This window comes from Sciurus vulgaris, assembly GCF_902686455.1.
Source record: "Sciurus vulgaris genome assembly, chromosome: 6".
NCBI lineage: Eukaryota > Metazoa > Chordata > Mammalia > Rodentia > Sciuridae > Sciurus > Sciurus vulgaris.
Window position 1 is genome coordinate 95,565,412 of NC_136466.1, and position 19,165 is coordinate 95,584,576.

General features: G+C 34.5%; 2 protein-coding genes across 2 annotated transcripts in view; both read right to left on the reverse strand.

Annotated features, from left to right (window-relative positions):
• The window catches only part of ADGRV1 (adhesion G protein-coupled receptor V1), a gene marked incomplete at its 5' end in the record, with an annotated part of 585,014 nt that overhangs the window by 374,424 nt on the left and 191,425 nt on the right, over positions 1-19,165 (reverse strand). The window contains 4 exon segments of the mRNA XM_079143469.1: positions 1,027-1,209; positions 2,163-2,339; positions 4,138-4,340; positions 6,108-6,363. Of these exon segments, the coding sequence (XP_078999595.1) occupies positions 1,027-1,209; positions 2,163-2,339; positions 4,138-4,340; positions 6,108-6,363 (819 nt within the window).
• LOC306663452 (adhesion G-protein coupled receptor V1-like) lies at positions 6,578-13,465 on the reverse strand (the record flags this gene model as incomplete). Its single annotated transcript, XM_079143793.1, has 5 exons — positions 13,163-13,465; positions 10,915-11,063; positions 8,834-9,035; positions 8,125-8,344; positions 6,578-6,634 (listed from the first exon to the last, which is right to left on the reverse strand). Exons 1-5 carry the CDS (start codon positions 13,258-13,260, stop codon positions 6,578-6,580), a joined length of 726 nt encoding a protein of 241 aa, XP_078999919.1. The 5' UTR covers positions 13,261-13,465.

Below are 19,165 nucleotides of genomic sequence, written 5' to 3' on the forward strand. Positions count from 1 at the left end.
AGACCATAAAAATTATCATTGACTTCTGCAATTCAGATAAATCCTATTGGTTTCAAATTTGTTTTAATGTAGGGGAAAACAAAAGCAGGAAGAAAGGTCAAATTTGTTCTCCTTAGGTTTTTATGATCAGGATTTAATTCATTTCTCTGAGTTTATGTTAAAAGTTTTATAAACTTATAAATGAACTTGGTCCACCTTGTGATTTCATTAGAGGTCCAAAAACCCACAATTTCAAATACATTAGCTATAATAGGTCTTTATGTGTAGAAAAATCTAGATTTGCATGCATATCTTTTAACAGAATTTCCTGGACCACTTGGGGCAATCAATAAGTTTATGAATACTATGCAAATTTGTCAAGGTAAGAATAAGACTACTTAATAGGTTCTGCTATTTGAAGTTACTAACATTTTCATGGTTGTGCACATGCCACTTCCACTTTTTCATGGAAAATGTTATAAAGACATCTCTTTCTCATATATTACAAAATGCCCAATTTATAAAATTTACAACACTTGAGGAATTTGTAATTTTTAAGATTGGTAGACCTAAATCTAGAATGTTATTCACTTTTTCAAGTTTTAACAAATTATAAAGGAAGTTTGGGTTATTAATTTAATATTCAAAAATTTTACTGAAAATTTCAAATTAAAAACATGCATTTATGAACATTAAGAAATAAAGAGAATAAAAGCATTTGTGATCATAATAATAGTCAAATTCATCAATTTTATCATCAAATTCATCAATGTAGGTTTTTATACACTGCTAGGCACTTCTAAGTCAATGATTATCCTATTTTAGAATTTTTGTTTTAAATGGAATCAGGTGGGGAAGTTCAGAAAAGGGTAAGATTCTTGCTTCTTTCTCTTCCACACTAATTAATAATATCTGTGCTTGACTTGCCACAGCAACATTTAGAGTTATAATACAATTGGCAATCATCAATGCATGCTCATTTGGTGGATACATATAGAATTCTTGAAGAAGAACCAAAAAATACTTATATGTTCATGATGAACATACTTGCCCATCTGCAAATTCAAGAATCCCATGAGATGGATTAAAGTCTTCCAGGTCAGCACTGTCTGGTATTGCTTTCCAATGAACATTTACTGTCCCAAAGCTTCCAGCCAGCCGGACTACAGGAACCTGAAGAATGTTCAAGGGTGGAGGGACCTCATGGGCAGTAATAACTTCACCAACATCCTTAATAAAGAATACAAGTTGAAAATAAGACAAAAGTGACAACTATTCTAAGTCATTACTTTCTAAATTCATTGTTTTCACTTATAGCTCATACTTCACCCTTCAAAGTAGAAGTTAATAGAAGTATGCATAACAAGTCTTTAGAACTTTTACACTGAAATTTAATGAAAAATAAACTTTATGAATCCTTTGAGTTAGGTCAAAGAAAACTAGGAATTTGTGAAAGAGTAGAGATCCCCTTATTAAAAAAAAAAAGGTAGAGACCCTCTGATATAAAACGAATATATCTAGTTAAGATTGACCAAACCAAAATGGGTGCAAATAAAATCATTGAGTTGTGCTGACTGTGGTAAATGCAAGGACAGTAATTGAGATAAAATAATGTGGCCATGAGTTAGGACATTGTGACCATTTCTGTGAAGCAACCCATCACTTCGGAGGCCCCAGAAGCTACCGGTTTCAGATATGGGTAGTCTGGCTCCCCACGCCTAGCTGGCCCTGCTAACCCGCCAGGTGCAGTCTGAAATAGATAAGCTGGAGCTGACTGCTTGCACTCCTTGGAATAAAAAAAGGGAAAAGGTCCCTATTGTAAGTCTGCCAGGACTTTTTTATGGTTTTCACTTTAAAAATGAGTTTGCTGAAGTCACTCCCTACTACTAGTGCCCTACTTGGAGCAGTGGTCCTGACATGTCAGTCTGGTTTTTTGTTTTTTTTTTTTTCTTTTTATTTTCTCTTTTCCCAAAATAAACTTTTTTCCTACTTTAGTTTCTGGTGGTCTCACTATACATCAATAACCAGACCCTACAACAAATTCATTTGAAAGACTAATTTGGTTGTTTATTTATAAATACCTATAAGCAAAGCTAATTGTTTTGTAGAAAATACAAAAATACTAGACAAATCAGCAGAGACAAGCTTCTACATTACTATAAATATATGAAAATTCAACTCACTCGAGTAACATGAAATATAAAAATTCCTCTGGGATCATCACTTTCCTCAATAATTATCTCAGCTATTTCCATTCCCGGCCTCTGTACACTTGGCTGCTCTGCAGAGAAGTCAGAGTTCACCAGGTTCACCTCAGTGATAGTGATGATAAATCCTTCTTCCAACTCAGGAGCATCATCCTGGGAGGTGGGGTAAAGAGATGGTGCTGTTTTGGTTTGGTTTTGTTTGGGAGATGGGGTCTTGATATGTGGAGTAGGCTAGTCTTGAGCTCCTGGGTTCAAGTAATCTTCCTACCTCAATCTCCCATGTAGCTGGGACTACAAGAATGAACCATCACTACTGGCTGGTTTTGAAAGAAAAATATTTAATGTGCATTGGAAAATTGACATTTTTCAGTAGGGAACAAACAGCTTCCTCTACATGAATGGGCAGCTTTATCACCATAAAAAGATTCCTATTAATACTGCATACATTCTCACTGATGAATTCAGGATCCCTAGAATGTTCAGGATTAAAGGAGACGTTTCAAAGGAATTCTCATTCTCATTAGCCAATAAAATAAGTTTTAAAAAACCTATCCCACAAATTTAATGTAGGGAGGGAGGGAGGGTACCAGGGATTGAACCCAGGGGCACTTACCACTTACCACTGAGTCACATCCCCAACCCTTTTTCTTATTTTTTGAGACGGGGTCTCGATAAGTTGCCTAGGGCCTTGTTAAATTGCTGAGTCTGGCTTTGAACTTGCTATCCTCCTGCTTCAGCCTCCCAAGATGCTAGGATTATAGGCATGCACCTTGTGTCAGGCCTATCCCAGTTTTGATCATATCCTATTGAATATGTCTTACATATATAATTTCCCAAAAGAAATTTAGGAGAGATTGGTAAATTTTATTTATGCTTTAAAGTGAAAGTTCTAGATTTGTAAATCTAGATGCAATACTATATTTAATTCATTCTTAAATGTTTTTTTTATTTTTGAATATGGAATAAATTTCAAACACAAAAAGATAACAAGTAGAAAAGGAAAGGAAATCTCTTTCCTATTCCATCCCTGTATCTTTCCCAGATTGTCCTCTCTAGAACTCACCACTAGCAGGAAAACTAATGTTACTACAACATTTACTTAATAATATTACATTTAATAGTCAACATATAGTGCTATTAATATTATATGTATTATATTAATACTTACTTGATTTAAGTGCACAGTGCTAGAAATCAAACCTTGCTACATGCGAGGCCAGTGCCCTGTCACTGAGCTACATCTCCAGCCCCAATAATTATCATATAATGCTATTAATAACATTAATACAACTATTATCACTTTCATTTTTTTTGTGCATCACTACAGATATATCCACATAGTCTCTCTTTTTCTCTTTCAATATACAGATAGATAGCAAAAACTAGATCTAAAGCATTTGAATATTAATCATGATTCAAGTAATTGTATACTGAAATGAAATTATTTCCCTATCAAACCAACAATAAAAATAACTAAATTGATATGGGTGTTTCATTTTTCTGATATAAGTTTAAAACAACTAACCAACCAACATAATAGTAGAGATAATCAGACAAATAATCAATCCAAATTCAGTGCTTCAAAGTTCATTCAAATTATTCCCATTCAAAAATTAATATAGAGCTGGGGTTGTGGCTCAGTGGTAGAGTGCTTGCCTAGCAAGTGTGAGGCACTGGGTTCAATCCTCAGCACCATGTAAAAATAAATAAAATAAAGTTATTGTGTCCTTCTATAACTAAAAAAAATTTAATATAAAAAAATGTTTGTCATTTTGCAAAAAATTGTAAAATATTTATTTATTCATATTAAATATTTATTTGGGTGGGAAAATTATTCACATTTTCTTTGTTAAAAGCATCATTTTAAAGAAACATTTTACCTGTAAGAACATCAAAATCTTACATTTAAAAGCATTTTCTTTACATCATAGTTATTGCAATCCATACTTACTGGCAAAATGGCAACTTTCACATGAGTTTCTTTTATGTTTTCTTTCATTATTATTGTTGTTTCTTGCAACACATAATCTTCATTCTCAATAGCCTGATTATTCATGTGAAGTAAGAAATTGGGTTTTGCCTTCAAGTGAATGGCAATGTCTCCAAAGAGCCCTTTATCTCGAACAATATGCAACTGCAGAATGGTGATATTCTCTGTGAGAGAAACATGCCTCTAGTCAATACGCTTTTCTGTTTGCTGTCAAGGCTGTTTCAAGCACTCTCGGTGGAATGTTCTGCACTACCCTTTCAGACAGTTAAGTAAGAGAGATAAAACAAATACAGTACATACTCCCAATAATGTATGTATGTAAGTATTCTGTGCTTTGTCTCCATTGTCCCCAAAGTTGTGCTGAAAATCACCATTCATTCCTAGCATTCTGTCTAATCCCTCAGCTCTGATTCCACATGTAGCCTCAGGTGTTAGACATGTCATACTGAAATTGCTGAAAGTCTTAGGGAAGTGCATATGCAAAGTTGAACATAGGTAATAATTACAAAAGTGTTTAATAGATTCTTCAAAATGAATAGTGAAATACACGAAGTCATCATTTAATGAATAATCATTAGATGAAGAGTGATTTTGCTCAAAAGATGAGGTGTCTATCTCAAGGTTCGAAGTATTTCACAGCACCTACTTTTTATTTCATTTCTTAGATATTTTTAAATTAATTTTATATAAAATGAAGTAAAAATGCCTGTCTGTCTTCACTGCACGTCCATGAATTTCTCATGACTAATAACTGTGTCTTTCTTTCCAGAATACACAGTGAGATTCCTGGCTACTAGGTATTTCAGAAATGTTTATTAATTTTTAAAAAATGGCTCATTTTATCATAAGTCTATTGTTTCAGTTCCTGTATGCACGGAAATATAAAGGCCCAAGAAATACTATGTGTCATTTCATTTTTTTTACCACCAACTCTTCAAATGAAAGATTTTGAAAGTTGGATATCCATAGTTATCTGAAAACATTAGAACCATCTCATGGTATATTCTAAATATACTGTGATATATTATATTAACCCTTTATTTAATATATTAATATTAAATTTAACCCTTTATATTTAAATATAAATATAATATTAACCCTTTATTTAATACATCAAATGATCTTCATTCACAAAATTATATTTACCCAACGATACAAATAGTTATTTAGGTAAAGATTTCAGCAGTCAAGGAAAAAAAACGGGGTGCTGGAGATGGGGCTCAGTGTTAGAGCACTTGTCTGGCATGTGTGAGGCCCTCAGTTTGATCCTCAGCAAAATAAATAAATAAAAAAAGATCCACTGACCACTTAAAAAAAAAAAAAAAAAGAAAGAAAGAAAAAACAGGGACTGGCCAATGTACACTTCATAGGATAAAATTATTCTCACTAATGTTTTGGGTTAAGCAACTTATACATCGATACCATGTGCTTCTCACTATGTTGTTACTGTGCCATACAACAACTGAAAATGTATAGAGAAATCTGAGTGAGGAATAACAACAGGTAAACAAACAATGAAGAAAAGTAAAATAAAAACCATTTAACTGTATTGCAATGATTTAACTAAAATAGTAACATTTTTACTACGATAGTATATCTTTAAAATTTGAAAGTACCAAGCTGGGGTTGTGGCTTAGTGGTGAAGCACTTCCCTAGCATGTGAAGCACTGGGTTCGATTCTTAGCACCACATATAAATAAATGAATAAAATAAAAGTCCATCAACAGTAAAAATAAATATTTTTTAAAAATTGAAAAAAACCTTATTGCTAAGTGGTTACATGATCATAAAATTTAATAAACAAAATGGCTATGACCTGTCAAATTGAAAAAGTCATATGAAAAGAGAAATTTGTATTTCTTGTAAGCATCAAAATTAAATTCTCCAGTGACACTTCTTACCAAAGCTGAAAAATATTTAACAGAATTTACCTTTAGGTTCTGCTACTCTGGTGAAGAGAGACTCAAGGTGCCAGCCCACCAAGCCATAGGGAGAATCACTGGGCAGAGTAGTTATCATGGACTTGTTTCTTTTCTGATCAATAGTAGCACCTTTTGATGGGTCCTCAATCCCTTCTGTGGCAATTCGAGTTAGTGTTATGATCACAACCTCTGACAACTCTGGTATATCATCAGCAATAACAGTTAGAGTAATTGTGGACAGGGCCTGGCCTTCAGTAAATGAAATCTAAAATTTTAGAAAAATTTTATTTACTTGCCATTATTACTGTGTAGTAAGAATATCAAAAAGTTTGACTTTCTTTCAATATGGGTGCAACTTAAAAGTTTAGCAACATTATGTGATTATACAAATAGCTTTCATATTAAAAATAAGAATGGTAGGAAAAAGAAAAACTAAACCATTTCTAAAACCTAAGCTAATAAATCATATAGTCAAGTTGTCATATCCTGGAGCCTACAGTTCCTTCTAATACAGTATACAAAGTCTCTCTGGAAATCTATTAGATAACACATGTAAAGTACTATAAAAATAAAAGGGTATGCTAGCTTAAACATTTTTCCTACAAAACTTTTGTCAGATTGTGCACTCCTCGGTCTCAATGTTTCCAATGATTCTGTCAACACTTCCCCATCTGTGCCGCAGCCCTGACCACACACTGCCCCGCCTACTGACTCCTCCACTCGCATGTCGGATATGATCCCAAAATAACATGGCAAAACAGAACTCCTGATCCCCCACCCCACCAAACTTATGACTATCAGAAAACAGTACTGTTTATCCAGTTGTTCAAACTAAAATTCTAGAAGTTATCTTTGATTAATCTGTTTCCCACAGCCTCCACCTTTAACCCAATGAATTTTCCTTCAATATACACTGAATATCTATTCACTGATCATATTATCCCCCCACCATTTCTGCAGAGGGCAAGAGCCTCCTAACCTAATCCTTCCGGCTTCTACACTGCTCCAACAGCTTCTTAGCAAACCACTTTCCTAACAGTGGTCATGGTGAGATGCTTTCAATGACAATCAGCTGACATTATTCCCCTTCTTAAGACTCTGTAATAGCATCCTGTTTTCACCTAGAATTGCTCTTTAACCTGGCAAAGGAGGTTCTATGTGATCAAGGGCCTATTGAGCCCTCTGGTTAGTCTTGTACTGTGGTCCCATCACTAGCAAGCCCTGACCACAGGGCCTCTCCTACCTCAAACATGTCAGGCTTGCATCTCTGTTAGGACCTATTACTCCCACATGCTCAACCCTCTAACAATTATATGTCTACCTGTTTCTCATCACTCAGCCTTCAGCTTTAATATCACTCCCTCACCACTCAATTGAAAGTAGCCAGGTGTGGTGGTGCAGGCCTGTGATCCCAGCTACTTGGGACGCTGAGGCAGGAGTATTTGAGAGTTCAAGGCCAGCCTGGGCAATTTAGCAAGATCTATCTCAAAATGAAAAGTAATAAAGGGCTGGGGTATAGCTCAGCGATACAGTACCCTGGGCTCAACCTCCAGTGCCACACAAAAAAGAAAATTAGCCAGCAGGTCACTCACAATCGTGTCTCCCAATTTTACAAGCAGAGCTTTTATAGTTATCAGATAATGTGTTTTTACTACTTCCATTACTGTTTAACTCTGTTTTCTAGGGTAAATACTCTGTAAGAGCAGATAAAAGATCTGTATAATTCACTAATATATTCTTAAGATCAGCACATATGAATCTCTCAGTAAATACTTGTCGAAATGATTAATTTAACCAGAATCATTCACTTAATTTTTAACTTGTTTTCAATAGCTCCCAAAGGAAAGATGTATGCCCCATACACTTTTATGTGCTTCATCTTATCCAGAAGCCATTTTACACATACAAGGTAACTAATAAATACTATTTATTGTGAATAAACAAATATATTTGGAGAATAAGAAAATCCAAAATCATACACAGTCTATCAAAAATTATTTTAAAACCAAAGGAAAAATAACTGTACCTGAATCTCTCCCAAGAGTTTTCCAGTTCGCTCTAGGACCAAGGATAAAATCATTGTGGAGTTAGGGTTAGGAACAGAAATTTTGCTTTGATTGAGAAATCTTATAGTGCCAAATGGAGAGTCACTCTTGGCGATGGTGATTCTGCTCACTAGGTGGCGCCCAAGGATCGCTCCACCAGTAGCTCCAGTGAGAAGAATTTCAAAAGGCTCCTCAAATTCACTGCGTAGCAAGAAGGAGCAATTCTGAGTCTAAACATATTAAAATGCTTGTAAAATCCAAATAACTAGTCATTTTCCAAATTGATCATACATATTCAAGGCACAGTAGTCACACACCAAATGGAAGAAGAGGGTGCTTAGCTGAAAGCATGAATGATCAACATCAATATTATATAACCTAGGACAGTTATTAGACTTTCCTCCCCTCTTTTCAGTGGCTTACGGCTTAAGGTAGTGAAACGAAGGATGTTTCCACGTTCTGATTAGACTTTTTAAGTCTAGAGGAATCAAAATTATTTCTTCTATTTGAAAGGAAATGACATACACAATCACCGTGGTCTTCCAGGCCCTCCCTATCCCCAGTATCCCCCAAAGTCTTTCATCTTCTATTTCTCAATGGGCACATGTATTAGGGGTGCAAAACACATGTTAAAGTCAGACCACAATATCACGTTTTATGTGGGTCCACCCTATTTCCTGGATTACCAACCTTTCACTGCCATCAATGATGGAGACATTTATAAAACTTAAGTTCTGTCCATGCTGAAAGGTGACTGAACTCCCATGCAGCATATAACTGACACCTCCAGGAAGAGCAGAGGAGCTCTGAGAGACGAAATCCGCCGTCACAAGGCCATAAGTTCCGTGTAGTCTCACCACCGGGATTGCAATTGCCCTGACATCCTCCTCCACTGTAAAGGGAACTGGGAATTAATTGGTACACTGGACAAAGCAACCAACTTTTATACAATTCTAGAATAATTAAACTAGGCAACTAAAACATGATGTAACAAGGCATACTTTTTTTTTGTAATCTTTTATAATTTTAAAATGATTAGTGATAATTTCATAACTCATTTTAGGAATAATGTAGTTCATTAGGTGTTGAAAGTTATAGTGAGCAGTAAAGGTTAGAATCAAAACAACCTATTTGATCACTAGCACAGGCATTCTTTCATTTTTGTTACATACAAATATAGGACTTGGCTGATAAGACAACATTAGCTGGACTTGAGAAATGCTTCAAATATGTACTCAAAGGAAACCATCCTGAATTGATTCCATATATTTAGTTGAAATAAGAATACTATAAATAGATGAAATATATGCTATTTATATGAATACTTCAAAAGTCAACATATAAAAATTCTGTTATATTTTCAGGTCCTTTAAAAAATACTGTGACTATGAAACTGCATCCTCGATGCTTGATTTCAATTTAAAAATTAATTTAAAAATCTTTATTTCTTCTTGAGCTGTACTAATCTTGGCATATTAAAATATCAGTTAATTGAATTCACTTACCTATGGTTAAATAAGACTGTACTTACATAAAAACTATATATAAATAGGTACTACCCAAGATTCCCCAAAGAGAGTGAATCAGAAGTCAGGGAACAGATAGTCAAATTCCTATTTCTTTCTTCTTCTTCTTCTTTTTTTTTTTTTTTTTTTTTTTAATTTGGTAGTGCTGAGGATTGAACCCAGGGTTTGTGCATGTGAGGCAAGCACTCCACCAACTAGGTATATCACCAGCACAAACAACTTTTTATGCAAAGATTCAACATGACTTTTATTAGCTATAAACTGAAGTTCACAAAAAATAGCAATGTCTTTCATGATTTACCCATAAAAGTCATTATAAACCAATTTCTCCAGTGATTTTTTTTGATGAACTTTAAAAAGTCCAGGTAATCAAAGAATTTTGATAGAAGCAATGGAGTCAATAAATTAATTGCACAAATAAGTTAACAAGTTTTTAGATTACAAAGCATTTTTTATTTGTTCTTTTTAGGTATACATGACAGTAGAGTATATTTTGACATATTATACATACATGGAGTATGACTTATTCTAATTAGGATCCCATTCTTGTGATGTGGAGTTACACTGGTCATGTATTCATATATGAACATAGGAAAGTTATGTCTGATTCATTCCACTGTCTTTTTATTCCCATTTTCTTTCTCTTCCCTTTATTCACCTTTGAATAAAATCATTTCCTAGAAAGGGATCTGTCTCTTTTTTCCTGGAATGGGATATAGCTATATTCTCTGTACTCTGCTTCTACAGAAAGGAACTTCTACAGAAGGAAGCTGATATTAGGAACTGTTTCCAGAAAGCAGGATCAAGATCCAGATACTACTACCTATGTCTGGATCAGTTACAAAGTCATTTCATTCTATGATTGTTCACTAAAAAGTGAATATTCAATCATTTCTCATCACATAGGTAATTAAATATTAAATGTTAGAGAGCTTTTCATTAAAATATTTAAAACAGAAACATTTTAATATCCTAAGGTTAAGCATAATTTTTTCTAGATTTACTTGTTTTTAACCATTTGGCTTTGCCATATACAGAATGGTTCAAGGCTCAATAATGATAATTGAAAACATATTTTCCAAAATGAGCAAATATAAAAATACAAATTATATGTGTGTGCACAGACACACATACACACCAAACCAAGAAAATTTTACATACACAGATTCAAACTGAATGTCATGTTCAGGTACTTTGTAATTCAGAAGATGGTGGAAAACTTACAAGTAAACCACCTGGACCTACCTTTGAAAGTAGTATACTTTGGGTCAAATTCGATGATACCCTCTGCATTATCATTTTTCATTATTATGATTCGAACAACAGAAGTGTTTCCTACTTCAGGAGGTTGATCTATCTGAAGTCCATTTTCTTTGATGGTAAAATCATATCCTCTTAGAAAGTCATAAGAAATAATATTTTAAAACACAAAAAATAAATAATAAATATATAATTGCTTAGCATGAATTGAAAGATCCTGTAGAATCTTTCAGCTCCTGTTACTTAGTATTATTAAGTATTGTAATGCTTTAAAGGATCTTCAACACTAAGGTGCTCTTTACTTTCAAAATAATGTTTTGAACAAGACTTCTGTGCTGCTCCCAATTATTGGTACTTACATGAAACCAAAACTAATATAAAATCACTAAACTTGGGCAATGTGAACATAGTAAAACTATTAGGAAATTTGGAAGCAGCTGTAATAAAACAAACATCTGGAGATAGCCTCTGAGCACATGTTACAGTAATGTGCCTAGGGCACTCAGAAAGTAAATCAGCTAGGTGTGAGATTTACATTGCTTGAGTAAGAGGTTTACTTTAAAGACACAATGCTTATTTTGCCAGTAAATTTCAAGTTAAACCATCAATATTTAAGAAAATATTTTAATGAAACTATAATTCCTCTATATTGAGGGTAGTTTACTTGTATAATAACATATTTCTACAAAAGATCTTTTTTTAGATAGATGCTATTCTCATCAAACAAATTTTGACTTACAGGTCTTTATGTCACTTTAATTTCTAAAGATAAAACAATGACAGTGTATGATTTTAGTCCTTCTTACTATTTTACTTTTTGTATTTATACCCTATTTTATACTGAAAGGTTAAAAGTGGTAAGTAAATATTTTGTGTTGGGCAAAACTGTAAATCTGAGGATTAAAATATTAAATGATAAACCATTACCAGTATGGTAATCAGTTCACTGATTACCATAAACTAATATCAAAGTAGTAACAATTCTAGCAAGCAGGCAAAAGGGGGGAAACACTGTGCTAACTACTTTCTTTTTCAGATCAAAGGAAGTCTAGAAATTCATCTGGAAGGAAAAACTTCTTTCCCAGAATTAAACTTAAGTAGGAACTACTTTTTTTAAAGGACAGTCAAAAAGGGAAAAATCTTTGAGTCCTAGTTATATTCAATAACACAAATATGATCTCATATTTAATTAGCTATTTCTTCCAAAATGCACTTATTTAATCCAAGTTGTGACCAGTTTTACTTTTAACACATTTAATATGTGTAGAAATTCATTCCCACTGCCAGACAATAAATCATTTCTAGGAAACTAAAGATTTGAAGTATAAGTAAACACAAAACTATATTTCCCCCAGCTGGGATGATGTATCCTCTACCTAAGTCACTAAGAGGAATATTTTAGTTTAAAAAGTTTATGAAGCATGATATTAGGTAACAAAAGGAAAACTATTTTCAAGTGCAAGAAAATTTTGTTTCAGACTTCCGTACGCACAAACGTTATTCTAGTGGAAGGATCCCTTTCTGGACCCTGTGTAAGCTGCGCCAGAGGAGAGGAGTTTGCAAGGCTGTTTTGGACCTGTGAGCTGCTCAATCATGGGTTCTGAGTACATGCTAAGGGTGTTTTCTGTCTGTCAATTGAGTCAGATCCGCAAAATCAGGGAATGAAAAGACTCATGATGGTTATCTTTTCATCTTCACTAAAAACATAGTGCACATTAACGGCCAACCATCTTTGACTAAAAAATTTCTGCACTTTAAAACTGGTGTTGGGCAGCATCTACCTCTTTCACCCATAAGAAGACAATACAATATAGCTTTCAGATACACAGTGAAAGACGTCCCTCCCTCCAGTCCTTTCACAGGTACAGAAACAGTAGGGAGCAAATTCTGCCACACCAAAAGGCCCGTGACCTAGAGAACAGTTAGGTTCTTTCCTCACCAAATTCCTAGACACCGTATCATGCTTGTTCCCTGCTTGCTCTGAATGAATCCACAGACCAGAACCACATACTTTGCACATTCAAGGGAAAAATTAAAACTCAGAAAAGTGCAAAAATTAACACCTAGTCTTTTTTATAATTTCCCTTCTATGACCTGTTTGAATGTCACACAAGTCTGAAAAAAAAAGCAAGAAAAGAGCAGTTGTACACCCCAATGTTAGTATCTACACTTGTAGCTTTTATTCATCCTCTCTCCCTCTCTCCTTTTTTTTTCATTTCCTTTTCTCCTTTACCTTTCCTGGAGTTCCACCTTTAGAATTGCTACAGAAAATTCCTCAGGGCCTTCAGGATAGTCGTCATCAAGGATTTCAACATGCAGACTCTTGACCATCTCTCCGGCTTCAAAGAGAAGTTCTCCTGATGCAGAAATAAAATCCGAGCCAGCATCTGCAGTCCCGCTCACAGTCTGGTACCAGAGTTTCACCAGGCCAAAATATCCACCTGAACGGATGACTGTGACATTAACCTACGCAAAAAGCATTTTCTCATTTGATTTGGATGTCTAATCTGCCAGAAAACATTATCTCTAATTAAAGACTATTTACCAGGATTATGTTGAAGTTAAACATGAATTTATAAAGTATGTATGTTAAAATAATGATGTCAGGAGCAATTAAATATGTTTGTGAAAAACCTTAGAATGCTAACAAGGGAATGCATTTTAAAAAGCAGTCACAATATCGAAAACAAGAACAATATGAAGATTTTTAAGCATGTCACATCATACCCCCTGTGCTGCTTCTGACACTCGAAGCTGCTCCTGTGAAAAGGAAAATCGGCCATAGGGAGTCACTGGCCACCACAGTGATGTTGGCCGTGCTTCTGGAGTCACTCAGCACTCCTCCCTCACTGACTCCAGTGAGCTCAAACTCATAGAAAGACTTTTCCTCAGGAATATCATCATTCAAAGCCTAGAGAGGGATGAAAACAGTCATTAGCAGTAAAATCTGTAAAACTTAAACATATGTTTTACATAAAAAGCAGCAACACACTCTTCACTATTAACCTCCTCTCAGCCCACCCCAACACCACCACCACACACACAGTAAATGGCATAACAACTAGCAACATTGATACCTGTATCACTACAACGGCTGCAGACTGTCCGTCCCGCATTGTCAGTTTTCCTGATGTCTCAGCAAACACCCCCACAGAAGGAGGGATGATTCTCCAGAACACTGTGACCTCCCCCAGATTGCTGGGGCACGAACAAGGCTATGACAATACACAAATGTATATTCAACACATTTTGATTGCTGGTACTTTCCCTAAATGTTTGTGAGTCACCCAACAGTAACCAAATTACATTTATTTCAAGAACATTATGCTTTTAACTAAACTCATCTATCAATTTTAAATCACAAAAAGTATTTAGAAAGTACCGAGCTAGTGTAAATATATCTCGAAAGCATATTAACAAAAGCTGAACATTAATAGTGTGAGGTTTAGGGAATAAAAAGAAGTAGTTACAGATTTTTAATTAATACACAGAGCAGGAAATATGAATACCCTAACAAACTTCTCCAAACAACAATCAACATTTCATACATGTGCATGATGATGGAAAAGGTTAAAGAATCATCTTTGGATAACTATCAAAAAGATAAAATATTGAGTCAAATCCAGTCACTTCTTTATGGCTGCCATCTCTATTCCTCATGAGAAAATTTGGGAGAAACAAATATGCCTCTGATCATACCAATTTAGTTATATAAATCCTGACACTGTAACACTTAGAATCAAAATCTTTGATCTCAATCCTTTTCTAAGAAATGGTTTTTCAGCTAAGGCATACATGCTTACAAAGATGAAGTAACTCCTATATTGAACATTTAGCTACAGAACAGGACTGAACGCAAGACCTTTTGATCTCAACTCCATGTGTTTTCTTTGGTGTAGGTTATGCAGATCATCCACTAGTCTGAAACTTCTTGAGATCTAATTTCCGTTTCAGTCTAAAGAGTGCAGCATCTCCAGATGAGGCTACCTCTACATAAAATGATGATGCATGCACTGTGTATGCACTGAGAATGGTGTACCAAAGCTAATCCATTAAACAAAACATCTTCACCCCACATAGGCAAAGAAAAAACTGAAGCCCTTACCTGATGATAGCAGTACCATTATATTTTGATGAGGGCTCCCCAATGAGGATATGCCTAGATGATGGAGCTATCCCAATTTCTCCTGGCGCTCCCCTTTCTCCCCGAATGATTATTGATGCACTACCTAAGTTGGAGGTGACATATAACACAGAAAGGATAACTACCAAAAGTATGAACAGTGATGCTCGAATTTTCTTGACCACAGAATTTGCTTTATGTCACAGACCCATTTATAGGTGGAGTTTTGATGGAAATACAAAATTTTTATAACTAAAGTTTATAGGCCACTTTTTACTGTTATTATTGTTGATAGAGCACACAATAAAAATATTTTTTTACATTTTCTACTGATCCAAGCAACAAATCATCATATGGATCATATGATGCTGTTTCTGAAATGTCAAAGTATCTAGTTACAAGTTTCAGATGAAAACAGGTATTCAGTACATATCAAATATGTTTTTTAAAATAATGTATTATAAAAGTAATATGTGAACATTAAAATATGTTTAGAAAATTTAGAAAATCAAAAACCACTATTAACATTTTAAATACATAATTCCAAACATACATGAGACTAGCACATCAGAGCACTTGCCTAGCATGCATGAGGCCTTGGGCTTAATTCCCAGCACAGACAAAAAGAAAAAAAAAAAAAAAGAAAGAACATGTACATGACAAAAATGGGATTAAATTGAGCATGCTGTTCTGAAATCTATTTTATTAACATAATAATTACCCACATAATTATTCCTCATTTTCAATATAATTGATTTTCTGCAACATCATTTTGAATGACTGCATAATATTCTGCAACATTTAGCCAGTCTCCAAATATCATACCAAGTAGGAAGATACCATATTTAATTTTTTGATTTTTTTTAAAAAAGTCACAGCTAAGCAGTATGAAATCTCTGACCTATGCCTTACCAATATAGGGTATTATTTTTAATTTAAAAATGTATTTACCTTGAGTACATCTTTATGTTTTAGCAAACATTATAGGAATTAGAAAACTAACATTGCCTATCTCTGTAACTACTGATTACCTGGTTTAATCTATTTTTTAATTTCCAAAATTTCTCTTACCTTTTGCAGGAGATATTTCTACCTCATCAATTGGTAACAGCTGAATTATAAAATGCCTGTCATTTTCCAACATGGTGTCTTGCAGTGCATGCAATACAATGGTCTTCTGAGACTCTGTCTACATCAAATGAGAAGAACAATAAATCTTCCAGATTGACCAAAGTCAAATTTTGAGTGTTTTTATTAGCAGAATAATTTTTATGCCCATAATCACTTTTTAAGTGTGTCCTTTCTGTCATCCAGAATTAGGGTTGCATCTAGAGAGAATTACTATACAAAAAAATCAGCTCTGACTATAAATTCCATTTGGGTTCTTAATGGAAAAAATGGGAAAAAATTAACACATCTCCTAAGTTTACTGAAAAATTTCAACACTAGAGTCCAATCTCTTAGGGGACAAAATGGTTACATCATGCACAATGACAAAATTCACAGATTTAATATTTGTAAGGGGAGTTAGCTATATTCAAAGAAAAAGCATGCAATGGATGACCTGAGATTATAGTCACAGCTGCAATCCACAGCCCAGAGATGCCTGCTGCTGTTAATCATCACTGACATCCTTCTCATGGCCTGTTTTGTCAATGTTAAGTTGTCACTGGCACCTTCCTAGTTAACAAAAGTACCAGAAGCAGCAATACAAGAGCCTAATTTATAAAAAAAAAAAAAAAAAAAAAAAAAAACCAGTGCTTCCATTAAGGAACCTGGTATTTTATATACACATTTTGGTTTTCTCTTACCCTCACCTTTCAGATTGTTTTCCTTTGTTTTTATAAGTTCCACTTGTTTCTTGTTGAATACATCCTGTTATCCTACACTTTTTTCCCATTGCTGCTAAAACACAGGAATGCTATTTTTATTTATTTATTATTTATTTATTTTTATTTTTGAGATGAGGTCTCAGGGTCCTGCTATGTTGCCCAGATTGGCCTTGAACAGCTGGGTTCAAGTGACCTTCCCACCTCAATCTTCCCAAGTAGCTGGAACTACCGATGCATGCTATCATGTCTGGCACAGAATGTTACTGATTTTATGTTTCATTAATTTTTTGGTTGTTGTTTTTGATCTTGGTTGTCAGGAGCACAGTTTGTACTGATCCTCTTCTTGTCTGTAGCATATTTCCATTAACAATAGATGACCTTTATTTCTATTTATTCTCTTTGTCCCCTTTATCTGTCCATTTCTTTGTTTGTTTTTGTTTTGCTTTTTTTGGTATCAGGAATTGAACTCAGGGCCACTTTACCATTTAACTACATCCCCAGTCCTTTTTAAAATTTTGAGACAGAGTCTCCTGAATTGCCTAGGCTGGTCTTGAACTTGGCAATCCTTCTGCCTCAGCTTCCCAAGTAGCTGGGATTATAATCATGCACCACCATGCCCCTGTTTGTTGTTTCTGACATGGGGTCTCACTATATTGCCCAGACTGGTCTCATACTCCTGAGTTCTAGTGATCCTCTCATCTCAGCCTGCACACAGAGTAGTTGGGATTGCAGGTGCTCACCAAAGTACCAAAGGGCTTCTGCCTTTCAATACCATTTGTCAATTCTCTCCCCATCTTGTCACTCATCCTAAATGCAATGTGTCTTAAGTTTTCTTTTAGTATATACTGTTGAAGTCATCCACGTTTCTGTGTGTAGATTTAATTTATCCTTTTGATTGGTGTGGACAGTCCACTGTCTGCATTTATAATATTGCAGCATTTATCTAATAAAAACTACTAACTGTTGTAAATAATATTACCATGAACATTTTTTCTACATGCTTCTTGATATTTAGAGTAAGTTCTCTGAGAGGCTATTGATTTAATAGATATGGTTAATTCTCATAATTCCCTATTTGCAAATTTGCCTGCTCAACAGAATTTTTTGTAACCTTCGACTCAATGTTCAGGCACTTTTATGGTCATTTGCAGATATGTGCACACTGGCAAAAATTTTTAACATATTTGTCATTTTAAATAGGCACTGCAAACTCATACTTGAATAGCTTATCTAACACAAAACAATATTTTCTCCTTATAACACATCACAACCTACTTGTGCTGAAGACTGAAGATTTCAGCTCCACACTTGGAGGCCATTTAAAACAGTAAAATCACCAACAAAAAAGCACAAAAATGAAAATAAAATGGCAATATATTGATGATAAAAAAGACATTCGTGTTACATTATAAGAGTGGAAACAAGAAAAGGCACAGTCTTGTTTCACCTCAGCTGGGAATGTACTAATTGGGTGAATCAAATTTTCCACCACTACTTGCGTGTCCACAAATGACCATGAAAGTACCAGGAGTATTGATTTGGGGAGTTACGAATAAATTTTAGTCAACAGGCAAATTCAGAAATGCAGTGTTGTGGATAATGATGGACATGCATCACAAGAATCAACTGTTTTACATAGTTATGTTGCCATCCACCTTACTACTCTAGATATAAGGCAGTTTTCCATGTGGTATGATCTCCATTTCTCAAAAAAATTGACAACAAGTAACAGGGGGAAAAGCTGAGAGGTGATTACAAGTAGCAAATCCCAGACAATATTTTTGAAACACTAGTTACAAAAGACAGTAATAAATGTTCTAGTATAAAAGGTGATGAGGAAGTTTCATGTGGAAATAGATTCAGAAGTGTTTCTCTATTAGAGATTCAAAATGCATGCAAGTAATTTTTTTTAAATTATACCAAGAAAGCTTTCTTTTCAATTTAGTTTCCCAACTCTATTTGAACACTCAATCTTTTAGAACAATTGTTATCCTGTAGAACAGTAGTGCAGAGCAGTAATTCAAGTAATGCTACTATAGACTACATTAGGAAAATAAAAGTTTCTCAGCTTTTGGAAATTTGAAGTCATTAATTTCTTTAAATATTTTTTAGTTGTAGATGGACACAGCTTTTATTTTATTTAGTATTTTTATATGGTGCTGAGGATGGAACCCAGTGCCTCACACATGCTTGGCGAGCACTCTTCCACTGAGCCACAATCCCAGTTGCTGAAGTTACTAACTTTTGATCATTCAATGTAGAAAAAGAGTTGACATTCACT